Source organism: Zosterops lateralis (genome assembly GCF_965231275.1).
Source record: "Zosterops lateralis genome assembly, chromosome: 8".
Lineage (NCBI taxonomy): Eukaryota > Metazoa > Chordata > Aves > Passeriformes > Zosteropidae > Zosterops > Zosterops lateralis.
The window spans coordinates 15,158,607-15,173,100 of record NC_139768.1 but is presented as its reverse complement, the minus strand read 5'-3'; the positions used below and the strand labels follow the sequence as shown (position 1 = coordinate 15,173,100).

Below are 14,494 nucleotides of genomic sequence, written 5' to 3'. Positions count from 1 at the left end.
GACCTTTGCCATGGAGTTGTTTGCTCTGACCTTGACTGGTGTGCTGTACTCAAGTGAAAACTGTTGGGCCCTTCGCAGATTCCTGAAAGATCAACTTCACAGATTGAAGAATCACTTTGTGTTTCTTGTTGGCTTCAAACATGTGCATAGACATATCCTTTCTCAGTTCTACAGTGACAAAAGCGTTCTGTTCATTCCTCTGTTGTCCAAAGTGAGAGCAACTTGTTGTGGCAAGACAGCTGCAGTCATTATCCACCAGTCTTGAGCACACATCAACTGGATCTTGATTATTCCCTGAGGATCCTCAGGAATAAACTATGTGGGGATATTTTATTTCTTTCTTTGTCTCTCAAGCACAAGTGACCTGACCTCTCAGCAGCTGTGCTGCTTCAAGATGTGTCACCCAGAGAAATTCCACAAATCCCCCATATTTCTCACTACTGTGAAGTTCATGCCAGTCAGAGCACTTATTGGATGAGCATTTGAGAACATTGGTGACGGCTTGCTTTCTGCTGTGTGTCAGGGAGTCAGAGCAGATATTGCTATTACAAGACTGCTGTATGAGCAGAGCATGTCTCAGCCAGAGATGGAACACCTCTAGATAATACATGTCAAAGAATTGCAGTTCTTGTAGGCAAATAACCTTGCTTTATCCATTGGTAATTGGGAGTCATGTCAAAGAGCTGGCAAAAGTACGAAAACCAGACAGACTTACTTTGTAACTGTTTGAACCGTTTATCTGTTTTTCAAGTTAGTGCTCAAGTGTAAAAATTATGTATTTTAATGTATTCTCCATGCTGAAAATCCAGCACAAAAGCCAAAACTCTGGGATAGTTACAGTTGAGAGACTAATGTGTTGCTGGGCCTCTTGCTGTATATTGGTTTGAGTGCCAGAAATTTTTAAAAATACTGTATTATTAGAAACAGTTCACATAGAGCCACAAGAGTTATTTGAGAGCAAGAAAAAAATGCATTTCAGAATAATGAAGTCAGAGCATCCCTTTTACCTTGTGTGTCAGGTTGCCTGGATTACAGATTAAACATACCTTCAGGGGGGAGAAACGACAAAGGATAAGGTCTTGTTAATTCTTGTGCCTCTCACCACTATATTGATAACTTAATTGGTCTGATGGTAGTCTCCAAATCAGAAATGGGCATGTAGGGGAACAGAAAGGGGCTCATGCCCTCTGAAGGTGATCATATCAATTGAAACAAGCTGCCGAGGGGATTGGTAAGTCTCCCTTTCTTAATATCTTTAAACCAAAGCACAGCACTTTTATAAACAATGAACCTTAGTAAAATAAAATGAGGCTCACTTTATCAGTTATCAGTGAAGATAACTGAGATATATCCTGTGTTACTAGAGCAGTAGATACCAGACACAACTGGTTTGTGACTCATCTCCCATGTGCTACTGTAACATCATAGGGTCATGTGGAAAATCATGTATCCATTTAACTGTGAGAAAAGGAGTGATGGGTGTAGTTTGTTTCTTCTCTGTTGTTCCATCATAATCTTTATTTCCAAGTTTCCATTAACTACAAGCAAAGACCAAATGTTTCATTGCAATGCTAAGGTATTAAAAAATTCTTAATGCTTCTTTGTACTCTCTTCCAGGCTGTGGGATATCGAGTGTGGGGCATGTTTACGAGTACTGGAAGGCCATGAAGAGTTGGTGAGATGCATACGCTTTGATAACAAGAGGATAGTCAGTGGAGCATATGATGGGTGAGGTTATCAATGCAGTCAATGCTTTGTATCTTCCTGTCTCGGTGTCTCCCATCCCACTTTGTGCATCTTCTGTATAAATACGAGACTCTCTGTCACACCAAGAGGACCTTTGCATGATCAGTAAATGCAGACCATGCTGTCATGTGGAGCATAGCTGTCATTCTTCCTTTGAAATAAGTCCATGCGATTTGATGTGTGTGGTCCAGTTCTTGTGCTTGTAAGAGTATCTGACTGACTCAACCTGAAACTTCTTCCAGCTCAACCACTTGTAGAACAATATTTCCCATCTGAGGTTCTCTGCAGGACCATTTGCCATTAGAGACTAGTTGTCTGCACTCCCACGTGTTTCTGTTAGTTATTACCACCTGCTTTTTATGTGTTTTACTTTATTGACAGCATATTTTTACCTCGCATTTAGTTCTATAAGATATACAAAGGGGAAATGCAAGAACCAGGTCTCAAGAGCAGAAAGATCACTGTAATTTTCCTTAAACTGATGTATTAGCTAAGTTGTGCTAACAATTTTTGGTTTTTTTCTGTGAGTGCTTGCTCTTTTCTCTTTAACAGAGCCGTGGTGTTTGTCTATTTTTTTTACCACTAGGAAAATTAAAGTATGGGATCTTGTGGCTGCTTTGGATCCCCGTGCTCCAGCAGGGACCCTCTGCTTGCGAACCCTTGTGGTAAGAGCTTTAGATAGAGGTGGTGAAGAAAGTGTGCTTGTTCAGAACTGTCCTGAGCTGTGAAAACTCAAGTCAGTTTAGCCCCAGTCTGCAGGACCTTGAAATAATTTCTAGGGGTCTGGCTTTTTAGGTTGTCCAACTTCTTTTAATTTTGCAAGCTATTAATTGCAAGCAGTAGAAGTTAGAATCTCTGGCCTTTTCACTCCATTCTGGCCTTTTCACCAGTTTTATTCTGTGATTTGAAGTTAATAAGTGAATCCATTTTTAGCTCATCCTTGGAATCCATATGCTAGTGGGTTTACATTAATCTATGTGTACCTGATGATGTAGTAGTAAGTTCTCTGAATTGTTGGCATGAAATTTCTTAAAAATACTACATTCCAAATTTGAGGAACAGGAACAAAGACACTCTTGGGATTGTTTTCAACTGCCTTTTGGGCGTTTAAAGAAAAAGCAGATAAGGCCTGAAGCAGAAGAGTGAAATTGTCTTATGCTTAAACAGCAACTACTCTTTTCATGCTGTCCACTGGTTTCTAGTCTGGGTCAATGATGGTGTGGTTAAAATGTCATTATGTGAGTGTTAACATTCACAGTCATGTTTAACAATGGCTCTGCTTGGTCTTAAAATAATGTGGGAAAGTTGTGAGAAAAATACCAGGACAGCCAAGGCCTTGGTGTGGTTCCTATAAGTGTTCCTCCACCACATTCAACCTAATAAACCGGCACTGTTGCTGGGGATTAAGCCAGATTTCAATCAATAACAAAATCTCATTGAAAAATAAATACTATATGTTTTTATTTCTTAGGTTAAAAGTGTTTGGGCAGTGTTTCAATTGGTATATGTTAGACCTTTTCCTGCTGTGGCACGTGACTGTAGGCTGTGCTCTAAAACAGGATCATACCAAGGCTGTCTGATTCTCTAAAAGTGTGGTTACTTTTCACCAGCTGAGGTGTGCTGGCTGACCTTCTGCACATTCATCAACCACCTGAATTGCTCCTGTTGTAGGTTTCTCTGAAGTATTTTACATCACATTTGGTGCAGGCTGTGAGGTTGCTGAGACTCAGCTGACAGGTAGTAAGATCATTAAGCCATGCTACCCTTTTCCATTCATGTATTTGGACTGTCAGCTGCAAGATCAGAGTCCATGAGAGCTTTGGATGCCCACAGGTGCTATGCTGAAAAACCCTCTTGTTAGCCAAATAGAAGTGCAAATAGTTTCATGGCTGAAATCCAGACGAACCTTTGTCACTGATCACCCTGTTCCAAGCTATAGAACAACTCTGTGCCCATGAGCTCATATCCTGAGTCTAAGACTTAAGTTTGGTATTAGTAGTGTTTCTCCTCCAGCCTGAGACAAATGTGTGCCTTGCAACCGGTAGACTTAATTTAACTGGTGTGATTTCCTCTGAATTTTCCAGCAGTGGACAGCCAAAGTGCCCCAGCTAATTATATTATAAATCAGAAGTGGTGGGATGGAAACACTATAGGAATCTCAACACATGGATACTCATAAATCCCTGTTTGATAGCAATGGAGGGGGCCAAAAGCAGGGTGGGGAGCAGAGGAAGCTGTTGCGGTGCTTTTAGGACTTTTATGACAACAGGGTGTCCTTATACCCGCTTACCCGTGCCTTGGTGTTTTTTTTTCTTCTTCCCTCGTCCTCCAAAATTAAACCTGGCTGCACAATGAACATCATGAGTCTCCTGCTGCTTGTGTTCAATTTTCAAACAGTAGGAGGAAAGTGCACAGATAACAAATGTTCGCTGCATGCCAGGTCCCTTCCAGTTTTGTCTTCCCTTAGATGGAACAGTGGCCACATGAATTTGACAGAAGCTTTCCATGAACAGAATAAACTCACAATTCAGCTTTCCTTATGACATAAACAGTCCAGGTAGGATAGCCTTACTTAGCCCACAGTAACTGGGATCAAAAAGAGAGTTTTGAAAAGAAGTTTTGGAAGTACCTCACTCTCTCTCACTCTCTCCCTCTCTCCCTCCCCCCTTCCTCCCCTGTGAGTAATCTGTCAGTTGATCTGACTGTTGTAATGATACTTTTTGGAAGAACTTCTTTACTGCTATAATACAAAATCTGGAAAAAACACTTCCCTTAAGAATAGATGGGAAGATAGAAACTCATAATGTGTTTATAAGATAAACTCAAGTTACAGTTAGAAGATCAAAAAGGTTTCATTGATTAGAAATTCTAAAAAATTTATCTTAGAATCTGCCTTATGTTTGCATTTATTTTTAAATAATTTTGATTTAAAGATTCAGAAATTCACTTTCAAACAGCTGTTGTTCTTTGTAAACTGAGCTGTATTTTTGTCGTCTTGTGCTATAAGACAAAGACTTCCCCTTTAGTGACTAGCAATTCTCTTTTGCCTAAGTGTTTGAGAAACCTGTAGTTTCAATATTAAAGTATTTTAAGACATGTTTTTTTCCTGAGCCCCAGAAGCCCCTTTCAATGTGTGAGCACTAAGGAGAAATGTGTGTTCATGGAAGAGATAGGGCTCACCATTGCTGCACAGTTTCTGTTCCCTGATGACCAAGGAGGAGGCCACTGCTCTTGGAGTCCTATGAGCACCAAGAGAAAATAGGCAACACACAAGGGAAAGCAGAGTGGATTTGCTCTGTGATATCCAGGATCTTACCATTGCCTCCTATTAATTATGGTCTGAACTCTTGCCAAATCATCATGCCATTTCCACACAGCCTCGGAGCAGAATGCAAACTGCCCATAAAGAATACCCTTTCTAGATCATGTTTTTAGAACTGCTTAGGAGGAATTACTGCTGTGTTACTGGACTTTAGAACAGGCTCCTTAGTGTCCTCCAGTGTTAAGCTGTTCCCTCTTCAGCAGTGGCAATGATGCCAAGTCTTGAATACAAAGTTCTCATCTCTTAGCCTGTAACCTGCTGTACCTGGGAATGCTGTAATTTCAGGAAGGAGTTTTGCCATGGAATAAAGAAGACAGTGCGCCTGTCAGCCTCACCAGATGGAATTATGTGGGGAGGGAGCTTGGTTTGTTCTGCACAGTGTGTGTCTAATATTGGGATTTAAGGAGTAGTGGGACAAGTGTAATGTAAATTTCCTGTATGTCAAATACTCAGGTATGGCAAACCCTTTTTCTTGAGAGAGGATTTAATTTATGCTCTGTGATGGTGATGCACAGTGTGTCATGTGGGGTTTACTGGCAAATTAATATAACACTAAATTCAAGCCCAAGTTCATCTTCCCTGCTCCATGCCAGGTGCCAGCTAGTTTGCAAAGTAACATGCTGTGTCTCCCACTGGCCTTTCAGGAGCATTCTGGAAGAGTCTTTCGACTTCAGTTTGATGAATTCCAGATCGTCAGCAGCTCACATGATGACACCATCCTCATCTGGGATTTTCTGAATGACCCAGCTGCCCAGGCAGAATCCACTCGTTCCCCGTCCAGAACATACACCTACATCTCCAGATAAATAACACTACACTGTACCTCACACTCGCACAGGTAAAAAAATAAAAAACATTTAAAAGTAAGGTGAGGCTCAAAGATGACACTGGATGTAGTGTGAGCCTGCTGCTGGAATAACTGGCTGGGTCTATCAGTGTTTGTCATCTTGGTTTTACAGTAATTACTGTGTCCTGTAAAAGGACAGGAATGGTTCTGATACCTTAGAATAGGGAGTTTATTTTAGGATTTGTGACATGTGGTGCCTCTGACTCCCCCTGAAGAACTCCTCCTCCTCTGTCCATCATCATCAATAATTAAATCAGTTATACTGCTGTCCAGAAGGAAGAAGGGTTTCTGCAGAGCGAGTAGAGCAGCTGCTGCCTAACAAGAAGATGCAGATGGCCTGACCCTGGGCAGTTGTCACCAGGCAGGAGGGTTTTGCCAAGAACCTCCCTCTGAAGTGATGACCATTCTCCTCACTCTGCAGCAAGCTGATTCAAGATTACAGTTTGCTTAGGGGAGGAGACACTGAGGCACAAGTACAAGCCCAGGCAAATTAAATCAAGATGCACCAATGTGCAAAATAATTTACTGATAGGGCCTAGCCCTTGTTCTCTCTTACGTAGCATGGATGTTAAATTATTTGTGTCAGAGCCTGTTTGGTTTGCTTTTGTCTTGGCCAGCACAGCGTGGGGAGGACAAAATGTTTCATATGTTTGGGTCAGTTGTAGAGTGAATTTGATGCATATGAGTGAAGTGGGATAACATGGTTGCCTGCGTGGGTGGGTACATGCACAATTACTGTTAATAGCAGTAAACATAAGAGAGAAGAATGGCAGAAGAGCTGACAGGCTTCTGCAAAGGGGTGTCCACAGTGACATTTTCCCATGAAAGTGCTCTGTCATGGGGCACATCCTGTATTCTGTTTGATAACTGTACAGTGATGCTCTGGACCTGTCAGATCTTGATTTTCTCAAACACTCTGGTCAATCAGATGTTATTTTAAATCATTAAAAGGCTTAGTATGAATGGGGTTTGTTTGGTTTGTTCTGTTTTTTGTTCCCAGGACTCATTTAAGCTGCAGTATTTACATGCCAGGACAAAAGAACTATCCACGTAACCAATACTTGCTGAAGAGAGAGGCTCTCAGACTTGTTTCTGGAACAAAGTTGGCATGCGGTTGATCTCAGACAGGGTCTACTCAGCGCGGCTGACTGCTAAAGTGCTGCTATATCAGAAGATGACTTTTATCTTTCATGAACAGTTAACATTTTTAAACCTTCCCATCTCTTTCTTCCCTCATTCCCTTCTTCATGTTCACTCCTCCCTTCTTTGGTTCCCCTCCAAGCCTGGTCACCAATGTCCTATGAATATATTTAAGATGTTGCCAGAATGTGTTGCTTTGCTGTTAAGCAGAAGACTTACAGCCACAGTGCATCCTGCTGAGAGTCACTTCAGGGTGGGTGGGAGGGTGGGTGGGAAGGAGGCTGCTACTCTCAGGCTGAAATCAATATCCATTGCTAGGCCTTTGAAAAAGCATTCAGCTCTGAAGAGCAGCAGAAACACTTATAACAGCCAGACCATTATCCCCCCCAAACCCAGCTTCCCTGCGGCTTTTGGCTGTTCTGACTGCAGACTTATTTTTTGTGGAGAGAGGACCCTTGAAATTTGACTATTATGAGCCAAATCCATCTCTTTCCTCTCCTGCCTGCTATGCTAACCCTTTGGAAGCTGGATGTGTATTGTAGTCTCCCCTTAACATCTGCTTGGCTGGGGAATGCTAGTCAATGAGAAGTTAAACTCTCTCCTGCCAAAGTCCCAAGCATGATGGACTGGAGCTGAGATCCTGTCCACCCCCACCCCAGGTGAACTGTTGGCCCAGGACAGTATTTCACTAGCAAAGGGATTGTCTGTACCATTTTCCTACTGCTGTTCTCCCTGAAGACAGTATGTTGCTGATGGCTTATGAATCATTCTGTAAATTAGAGGAAGTTTGAGGCTGGGCTGAGAAGGAAAGCTGGACATTGCTCCTATCTTTCCATTCCTTCTCCCCTCAGAGAGGCTGTGGCTGGGTACTGGAAGAGGGAGCTGTTAAAAACTTCATGGAGCTCTCAAGGGCCACCCTAGATTGGACACACTACAGAAACATTCTGGCCGTGGCAATAAGACTTTGCCTCATTTCAATGAGCAAATGCACACCCTGGAGATGGTGGTTGAGTAAAATGAGTGTGGCCATGAGGACAATCATTGCATTTAGCAGTGACTCCAGGCCAGTTCTGCAGCAATTCTGGGACTGGCTTTGCTAGAAGGGGTTGAGGAGTTTTTGGTCTGCTTCACTAACCTATGTACTGCATTGCAGTTTAGGGACACAGGCTGATTAGTCCTTTTGCTGATAGCTGAGATGGGTCTTTGCTTTCTGGCTGAGACTTCTGCAAATTGTCATTGTTTAGAAGACATAAATAGCCCTGAAGAGTAGGTACATGAGAAACAATTCTGCATGTCTCTGAACTGGACAGAGGTCTGGGGGTAAACAGCTCTCTTCACAGAGCTGGAATGAATTGCAGCTGGCCTGCATTTACATCAGAAATGACTCTCTAAATCAGTCCCTGGCCATTCCAGGTTTAGGCCCAGATCTTCTGCTGTAGGTCTGGGAAAATCTCCACTGCTTTAGTGGGGAGTTGCTCCAATCCCACAGTAGGAAATTGAGGTCCTTCATCTCTGGGATGGAGGGGTTTAAACTGGCTTTGTTAACACCCTCTGAACTTGGCAGATGGGATTTTTTTTGTAAGCTTTTCTCACATCAACTTCACTTTGCTGGGGAAGCTGTTGCATTGTTTCTAATTGCTTGGGATGTGCTTTTTCCACCAGGCAAATCTAGCAAGGAGCTGGTCCAAGAGTCCCCAAAGAGCAGTCCAGAGGGCTTGAATAATTTAGGTGACAGCTAAGACAGACAAGAAGGCAGTAGAGTTAGGGAGGAGGGCAAAGCTGGTTCTTGGGGAGAATCTAGTGCATTTCTTGAAGCATGTGGGCAGCAGTGTCGAGCATCTCAGAGCATGTGATTGCACTCCTCTTTTCTGTTTGAACTATTATTGTAAAAGAGTCAAACAAGTTAACAACTGTTCAGGTAGCAGTGACAGAGTGACTTACCTCTGCACAGTCATAAGTAAGTTCTGAGTCAAAATGTTTATCCACAACTAATTCTGCCACTGCTTTTTAAGTCCAGGAAGGCTGTTTTGACTTTCAGGCAGCTCTACATATTATGAATACTGCAGTCCCAATGCCAAAGTGGCAAGGGAACAGAGAGAATCAAAGTTCATATCCCAAACTTTGTTGAATTCAAGTTCTGAGTCTTAATACTATTTTAACACTGTCCCTTTAAGTTCAGGTATTACAAGGTCTGTGGCATGGCTGCATATCAGCAGGAGTTTATATGACCTTGCGTGAAGGTTTAACTATTTTTCTCAGTTTGGTCATCCTCTGTCTTTTCCATTTCTGTTACTGTAGAAAACAATTATCTGTTACTTCAGCTACTGAAGGCTGTAGAACTTCCTAATATTTTAATTACATCTTTGTGGCAAACACCTACAAGGATGTGTTGTATTTTTGCTGGTTGAGAGAATTTGGGAGAACTGGCAGACTGGCTGGCCAAACACAACAGATACCACCACTGCAAATTGTCCTTGGTTGTCATAGCCCTGCTGCTCTATGCTGGTATTCTGTTGGGTCTTCAAGTGGTACCATACTTTGTATTCTGCTGTATAGAGCTCTTTAAGGTACATTTAGCAAGCAACTGCTGGAATCCATTTTTAGCACGTGGTAAGAAAGGTGTGTCACCCTCAGGAAGGGACCGTGTATAGGTACTTCAAACAGGACTGCAGAAGAGTGAGGATTCCTACCTCACTCCCCGAGTTGTACAAATTTTCTGATAGCTAAGAAGGAAACTGAAGTTAACTGATCTAACTTGAACTTGAAACTGCCACAGCCTGACATTTTGGTGGTGTTTATTGTGCACCCAGGGAAGAGCAATCTGGTAAGTAGATTTCCCAATGGCAGAAGAAAGTGGCTGTTTCAAACTCCCTTCCCTTCTCTTAGGATATGTGTGCATGTGTGTGTGAGTGTGCAAGAGTGCATGTGAGAGAGAGGTTTCAGCATGAACAGGATGGATAATCCCTCAACCAGATTGGAATAATTGCAGAGTTTATAATGAAAATAACTAGAACATGCCTGCTGAAAGGAGATAAAAAAGGGATGGAAGTGTCTGTGGGCTTTAAGTGTTGCACATTGCTTTGAAATTAAATACCTCTGCTGCTTAGAGATTGTCACTTCTCCCACAAGTAGGAAGTTCATGCTAGCCTTCCACCTTGGATTACAGGATGGAAAGTACTGGAGGTGTGGGACAATCTGTTGTGGCCACACCATCTCCTGCATGTGACTCCTTTGCAATTGGGCACAGTTTGCTGCAAATATTTCTCATCCTCAGAGGAACACAGCTTGCTTTCAAATATGCAAATAGAAAGTGGCATGAAGGAGTTTGCAGTGAGATGACTTCTACAGATGTCTCCTCTGGAGCAGCTCCCTCTGCTCCCTATTAACATTCAAGGACAGACATATCCACTGTTGGAACGGAAGGATTCAGGTGACAAGTTGAGAAGTCTGTGGTCATCAGAAACATTGAAATGCTTTACACTTGTTTCAAAACTGGAAGCTGACTTGGACCACCATGCTTTACCTACCCACCTCCTGCTCCAAAGGATCCTTTTTTCTTTTTCTTAATTTTTTTTTCTGAACACTGAAAAAGCTGGAGAGTATCATGTACATTTCTCCACTCCCAGGTATGTGTATCTTCCCCTTCCACATGTCCTTTCCTCAGTCTGAGTAGAGCTTCAGGCTTGGTTCTGAGTTTTTGACATCCTGGCTCCAATGGGAAGCACTTCTCTAGGTTGGGTTCTTACCTAACTTTGTTAGCTTCCTTTAACATGATTTTAGATCTGCCTTTTGTGGCTTATTATTCCTTAATTCACTGGGAAACAGCAATATTTGCATTTAATAAATCACAAATACTAGCAGCTCTCCTTTGCTAGAGAAGGGAGCAAGAAGGAATGTCCAGCCTTGCAGGCTTGCTCTTAACTGTGAGAGAAAAAGGAGGAGATGGCCCAAGTGGTTGAAAACTAGGGGTATGTGGGGATGGAGATGGATCTCTACAGAAGTGGGGACAGTGCTAAAAATAGATCTTTTAGCTTGTGAAGTTGGCTGGGTAAAAATGGAGGTTTTTCATGATAAGAGGTCACAGGAGGTGATCAAGTAAGGCCTCCAACTGTTGAACTTGTCAGCTGATGCCCGTTTTAGGATGCAGTGGAGACATAAGGAGAAAGGGAGGTTTAAACTACACTTGCCAAGAGAAGAATGAGCTTTGCCAGGGTCTCCAAGTGGCATGCATGATGCATTTGACATGCTGAGCTTTGCCCTACTGTTCTCCCCAAAGTGATAAGCAGCAGCTTCCCAGAAGGAGGGGGGAAACAGCAAGTGACCCAGCTGTCCTCAAAGGAGGTCTCCATATGAAATTCCTCTATACTGCTGGAAAATACCTACTGGATTGATTGGCATGAGGAGGTTACAGCGTTTCCACTTTCAATTCAGAGATGGGAGCAGCAGGTCCCTTGGGTGTGCTCCTTCTCCAAAATCCCAGTAGTGGGTTGAGAGGAATGGCTGCCTGCTGAGACTGAGCATTTGGCTTCCCCTCCATTCCCCCTTTGCCCCATTTTTTTTAAAAGATGAAGTGGCCAAACTACTGGGTAAAATCCCCAGGGGGAGCCTTGGCACACTGCCAGAATAGATCATTTGGTCAGAAAAGTCTTCCCATGACTTTGTGCTTGTTCCCAAAGATTGCTGGGCTTCCACATATCTTGTCCAGCAGATAAACCATGAGAGTTGGCAACACTTGTTGATCCTTAGGGATGTTAAGATGATACTCTCAAAATTAGAGGGATTCTGATGCACGTGGATGTGCAGCAAGCCCTTTAAATGCTATAGACAACTCCTAAATAAGTCCCTTTTAAATAGCCTATCACCCTAAAAGATAGCTTGATTTCTGCTCAAGCAGGAGCCACGTGCAGCTGCGGCCAGAAAATCAGCATGGAATACAAGTCTTCATCACAGAGCAGCTGTGCTAGTACCTGCACAATGAACAGCTTTTTGCCTTCACAGACAAAGTGTTTTAATCTCTTGGCACTGGAGCACGGGTTTACATCTGAGCAAAATTCCACGTGCAGGAGGCAGGCTAGTGGGCTGTTTGCAGTGGCTTTTACAAGGAGCTACTTGTGAAAATTTTGGGGCAATTCAGTGTGAAAATCTGGAGCTGCTTTTGAGTGTAAAACTTTGCTTTGGCTACTGTGTCTTTATCATGCAAGGCACTGCAGGGCTTAGCCTAGCCCCAGTTTTAGCATGGCAGAAAAATAGTGTGGACCTCAGCAAAGTGTATTGTCCTGTTTCTTCCCATCATTTTCCATTGCTGCAGGAGAGCTGCATGCTTGCCAGGCCAGCCTGTGCTGCATCACTCCAGCCTGCTCAAGCAGAGGAGGCTGTGGAAGTGGGAGAAGTGAGAAAGAACATGGTTTCTCCAGAGTTTTCTGTTTGTTACTCTGCTATATTTGTTATCTGGATTCTTAAGTAATGAGTGCTTTGAATTTTGTGATTATGTTACGGTGATGTGTAGTTAATGTACTAATGTTCACTTGAGCTAGGATCATGGTAACAGTGTGGTTTGTTTGTTTTTTTTTTTTTAACTGTTCAGAAAATAACTTAAATACAAAGATTAAGCTGTGAATCTCTCCTGTTTTCCTTTTTGGGGGGAAAGACACTGTCAAAATACCAATCCTGTATCTTCCTCGAGCCCCATGTGTGTGAGTCACACTTCTGCTTCACATGTACTGTACACAACATCTGCAGTGTGAACACCTGGAAGTGCTGTGGACGAAAGCTGGACAGCTCTGCCCCGAGCCTGAGGTGGACAACAGCCTGAGGGCTTCACAGGACAGAGAGTCTACAGTAGCCAGTCCCACCTCAGAGCTGCTGCTCATTTGTATGCAGCATAAAAGACTGCCCTGGCAGTAAGAAAAAAAAACTTTTTCCTAAAACCACAGCATACTTTCTAATTAACACACTCTCCATTCATAGTTAATGGCCTCTGGCTGGGGCAGATGAGTCTGCCCTGTAAGCCAGAGAGTGGATGTGACTGATAGAGAAGAGTTGAAGCTGTCCTGCCCATTAAAAAAGTGTGGGGAAAAACCTATAAAGACTTTGTGGTTTTCTGGGTACTGTTGCAAGATTCTGGTAGGAGAAGCACAAATTTGTTTTATAAGCTAATCAGAATCCTGCTGTTCAATAATGAGTGAGTAATTGACATATCGCAGCACCGCCACGCAGTTCCATGGCTGGGGATGCTGCCATGCTTACTGCTCGCCCAAATCAGAACACAAGCACCCTTGCCCTCAGACTACCTTCCTTTTAAAAGTGCTCCTTGGATAGCAGCCCTGGATCTTTCCATTTTACTTAACAGCCCCTTTTAAAACAAAGGCCACCGCAGCTTTAAGATCCTGACTCCAGGGGTGGTCAGAAAACAAACAAACCCCTGCACTCCCGACATCTCTTTCCCTGCTGGCTCCATTCTTGGGAGCCAGCGGGAAACTGGAGATTGTGAAGGCTCCTGCTTTTCTGAAGTGCTGGGAGCAGGATTTTTTGTCACTTCCAATCTCCATCTCTCCTTGTGACAGAGTTCCCAGCAGCCCTGTGCTTTATTTGGCAAGGCTTTGGTGTTTATATATATATGAGTGTGTGTGCACACATATTTTACATACATACTTATATATAATATGTGTATATATAGATATATTTACACCACTTTAACCTTTTCTGTTGCCTCTCTGCTGTTTCCTCTGATCCAGTAATAGATTTGGAAGAAGAGGTGCAGTGACAGGCTTCATCCATTGTTTTGGATTGGTCTGTAACACGGAATGCAGTTTGATTTTAACAACCTGTGAGTGCCAGTACACATAAATGAGACCTCTTCCATACCCACAATCCCAGGTGTCTGTGTGTACCCAAACAACACACATACTGCCCGCTCCCATGAGAAACAGGTTCTCCTTGTGTTTTATTTTCTAGATGTTCCTTAGATAGTCCTTCCCCTTCTTCTTCTTCTTGATGTTTAAAGATGCTAATCAGGGTCTTTATTCCAGATTTCTAGGACTAGGACAGTGCTGTCCTGCAGGGCATGAGCTGGAAAACTTCTCCCAGTTTTGGACTGGGATCTAAAAACTCAAGTACTAAAGAGATTCTTTGAGAAAGAAAAGCAATCTCAGTTGTAAATTTCCACTGCAAAAGAATGAACAGCTTATCTTAAATAGATTCAGTGGTTAATTACCCTTTCTGTTTAAAAATGTGTGCCTTATTTCCACTTCAAATGAAGGAGGAAAGTAATGTTTGCCATAGCTTCAAATTAACAGTGTTTGATCAACCTACAGCTTTAAAATGAAATCTTCTCGTTTGGTGGTTTTTTATTGTTATCTTATATACATGCTTTCAAGAGTATAGTAAGGCACTTCTTGGAAAAGGGGGAATTGACCAGTCTGTCTTAGCTAAGCTAGAAA

At 42.7% G+C, this 14,494-nt stretch overlaps 1 protein-coding gene across 5 annotated transcripts in view; it reads left to right on the top strand.

The window, feature by feature from the left end:
* Positions 1-7,307, top strand: part of BTRC (beta-transducin repeat containing E3 ubiquitin protein ligase) — a 114,934-nt gene extending 107,627 nt beyond the window's left edge. For all 5 annotated transcript variants that reach the window (XM_083866391.1, XM_083866388.1, XM_083866389.1 and 2 more), the window contains 4 exons: positions 1,618-1,728; positions 2,333-2,411; positions 5,713-5,906; positions 6,916-7,307. In XM_083866391.1, coding sequence (XP_083722517.1) covers positions 1,618-1,728; positions 2,333-2,411; positions 5,713-5,874 — 352 coding nt within the window. In that variant the 3' untranslated portion in view covers positions 5,875-5,906; positions 6,916-7,307. The remainder of the gene's footprint in view (positions 1-1,617; positions 1,729-2,332; positions 2,412-5,712; positions 5,907-6,915) is intronic.
* The last annotated feature ends 7,187 nt before the right edge of the window (positions 7,308-14,494 follow it).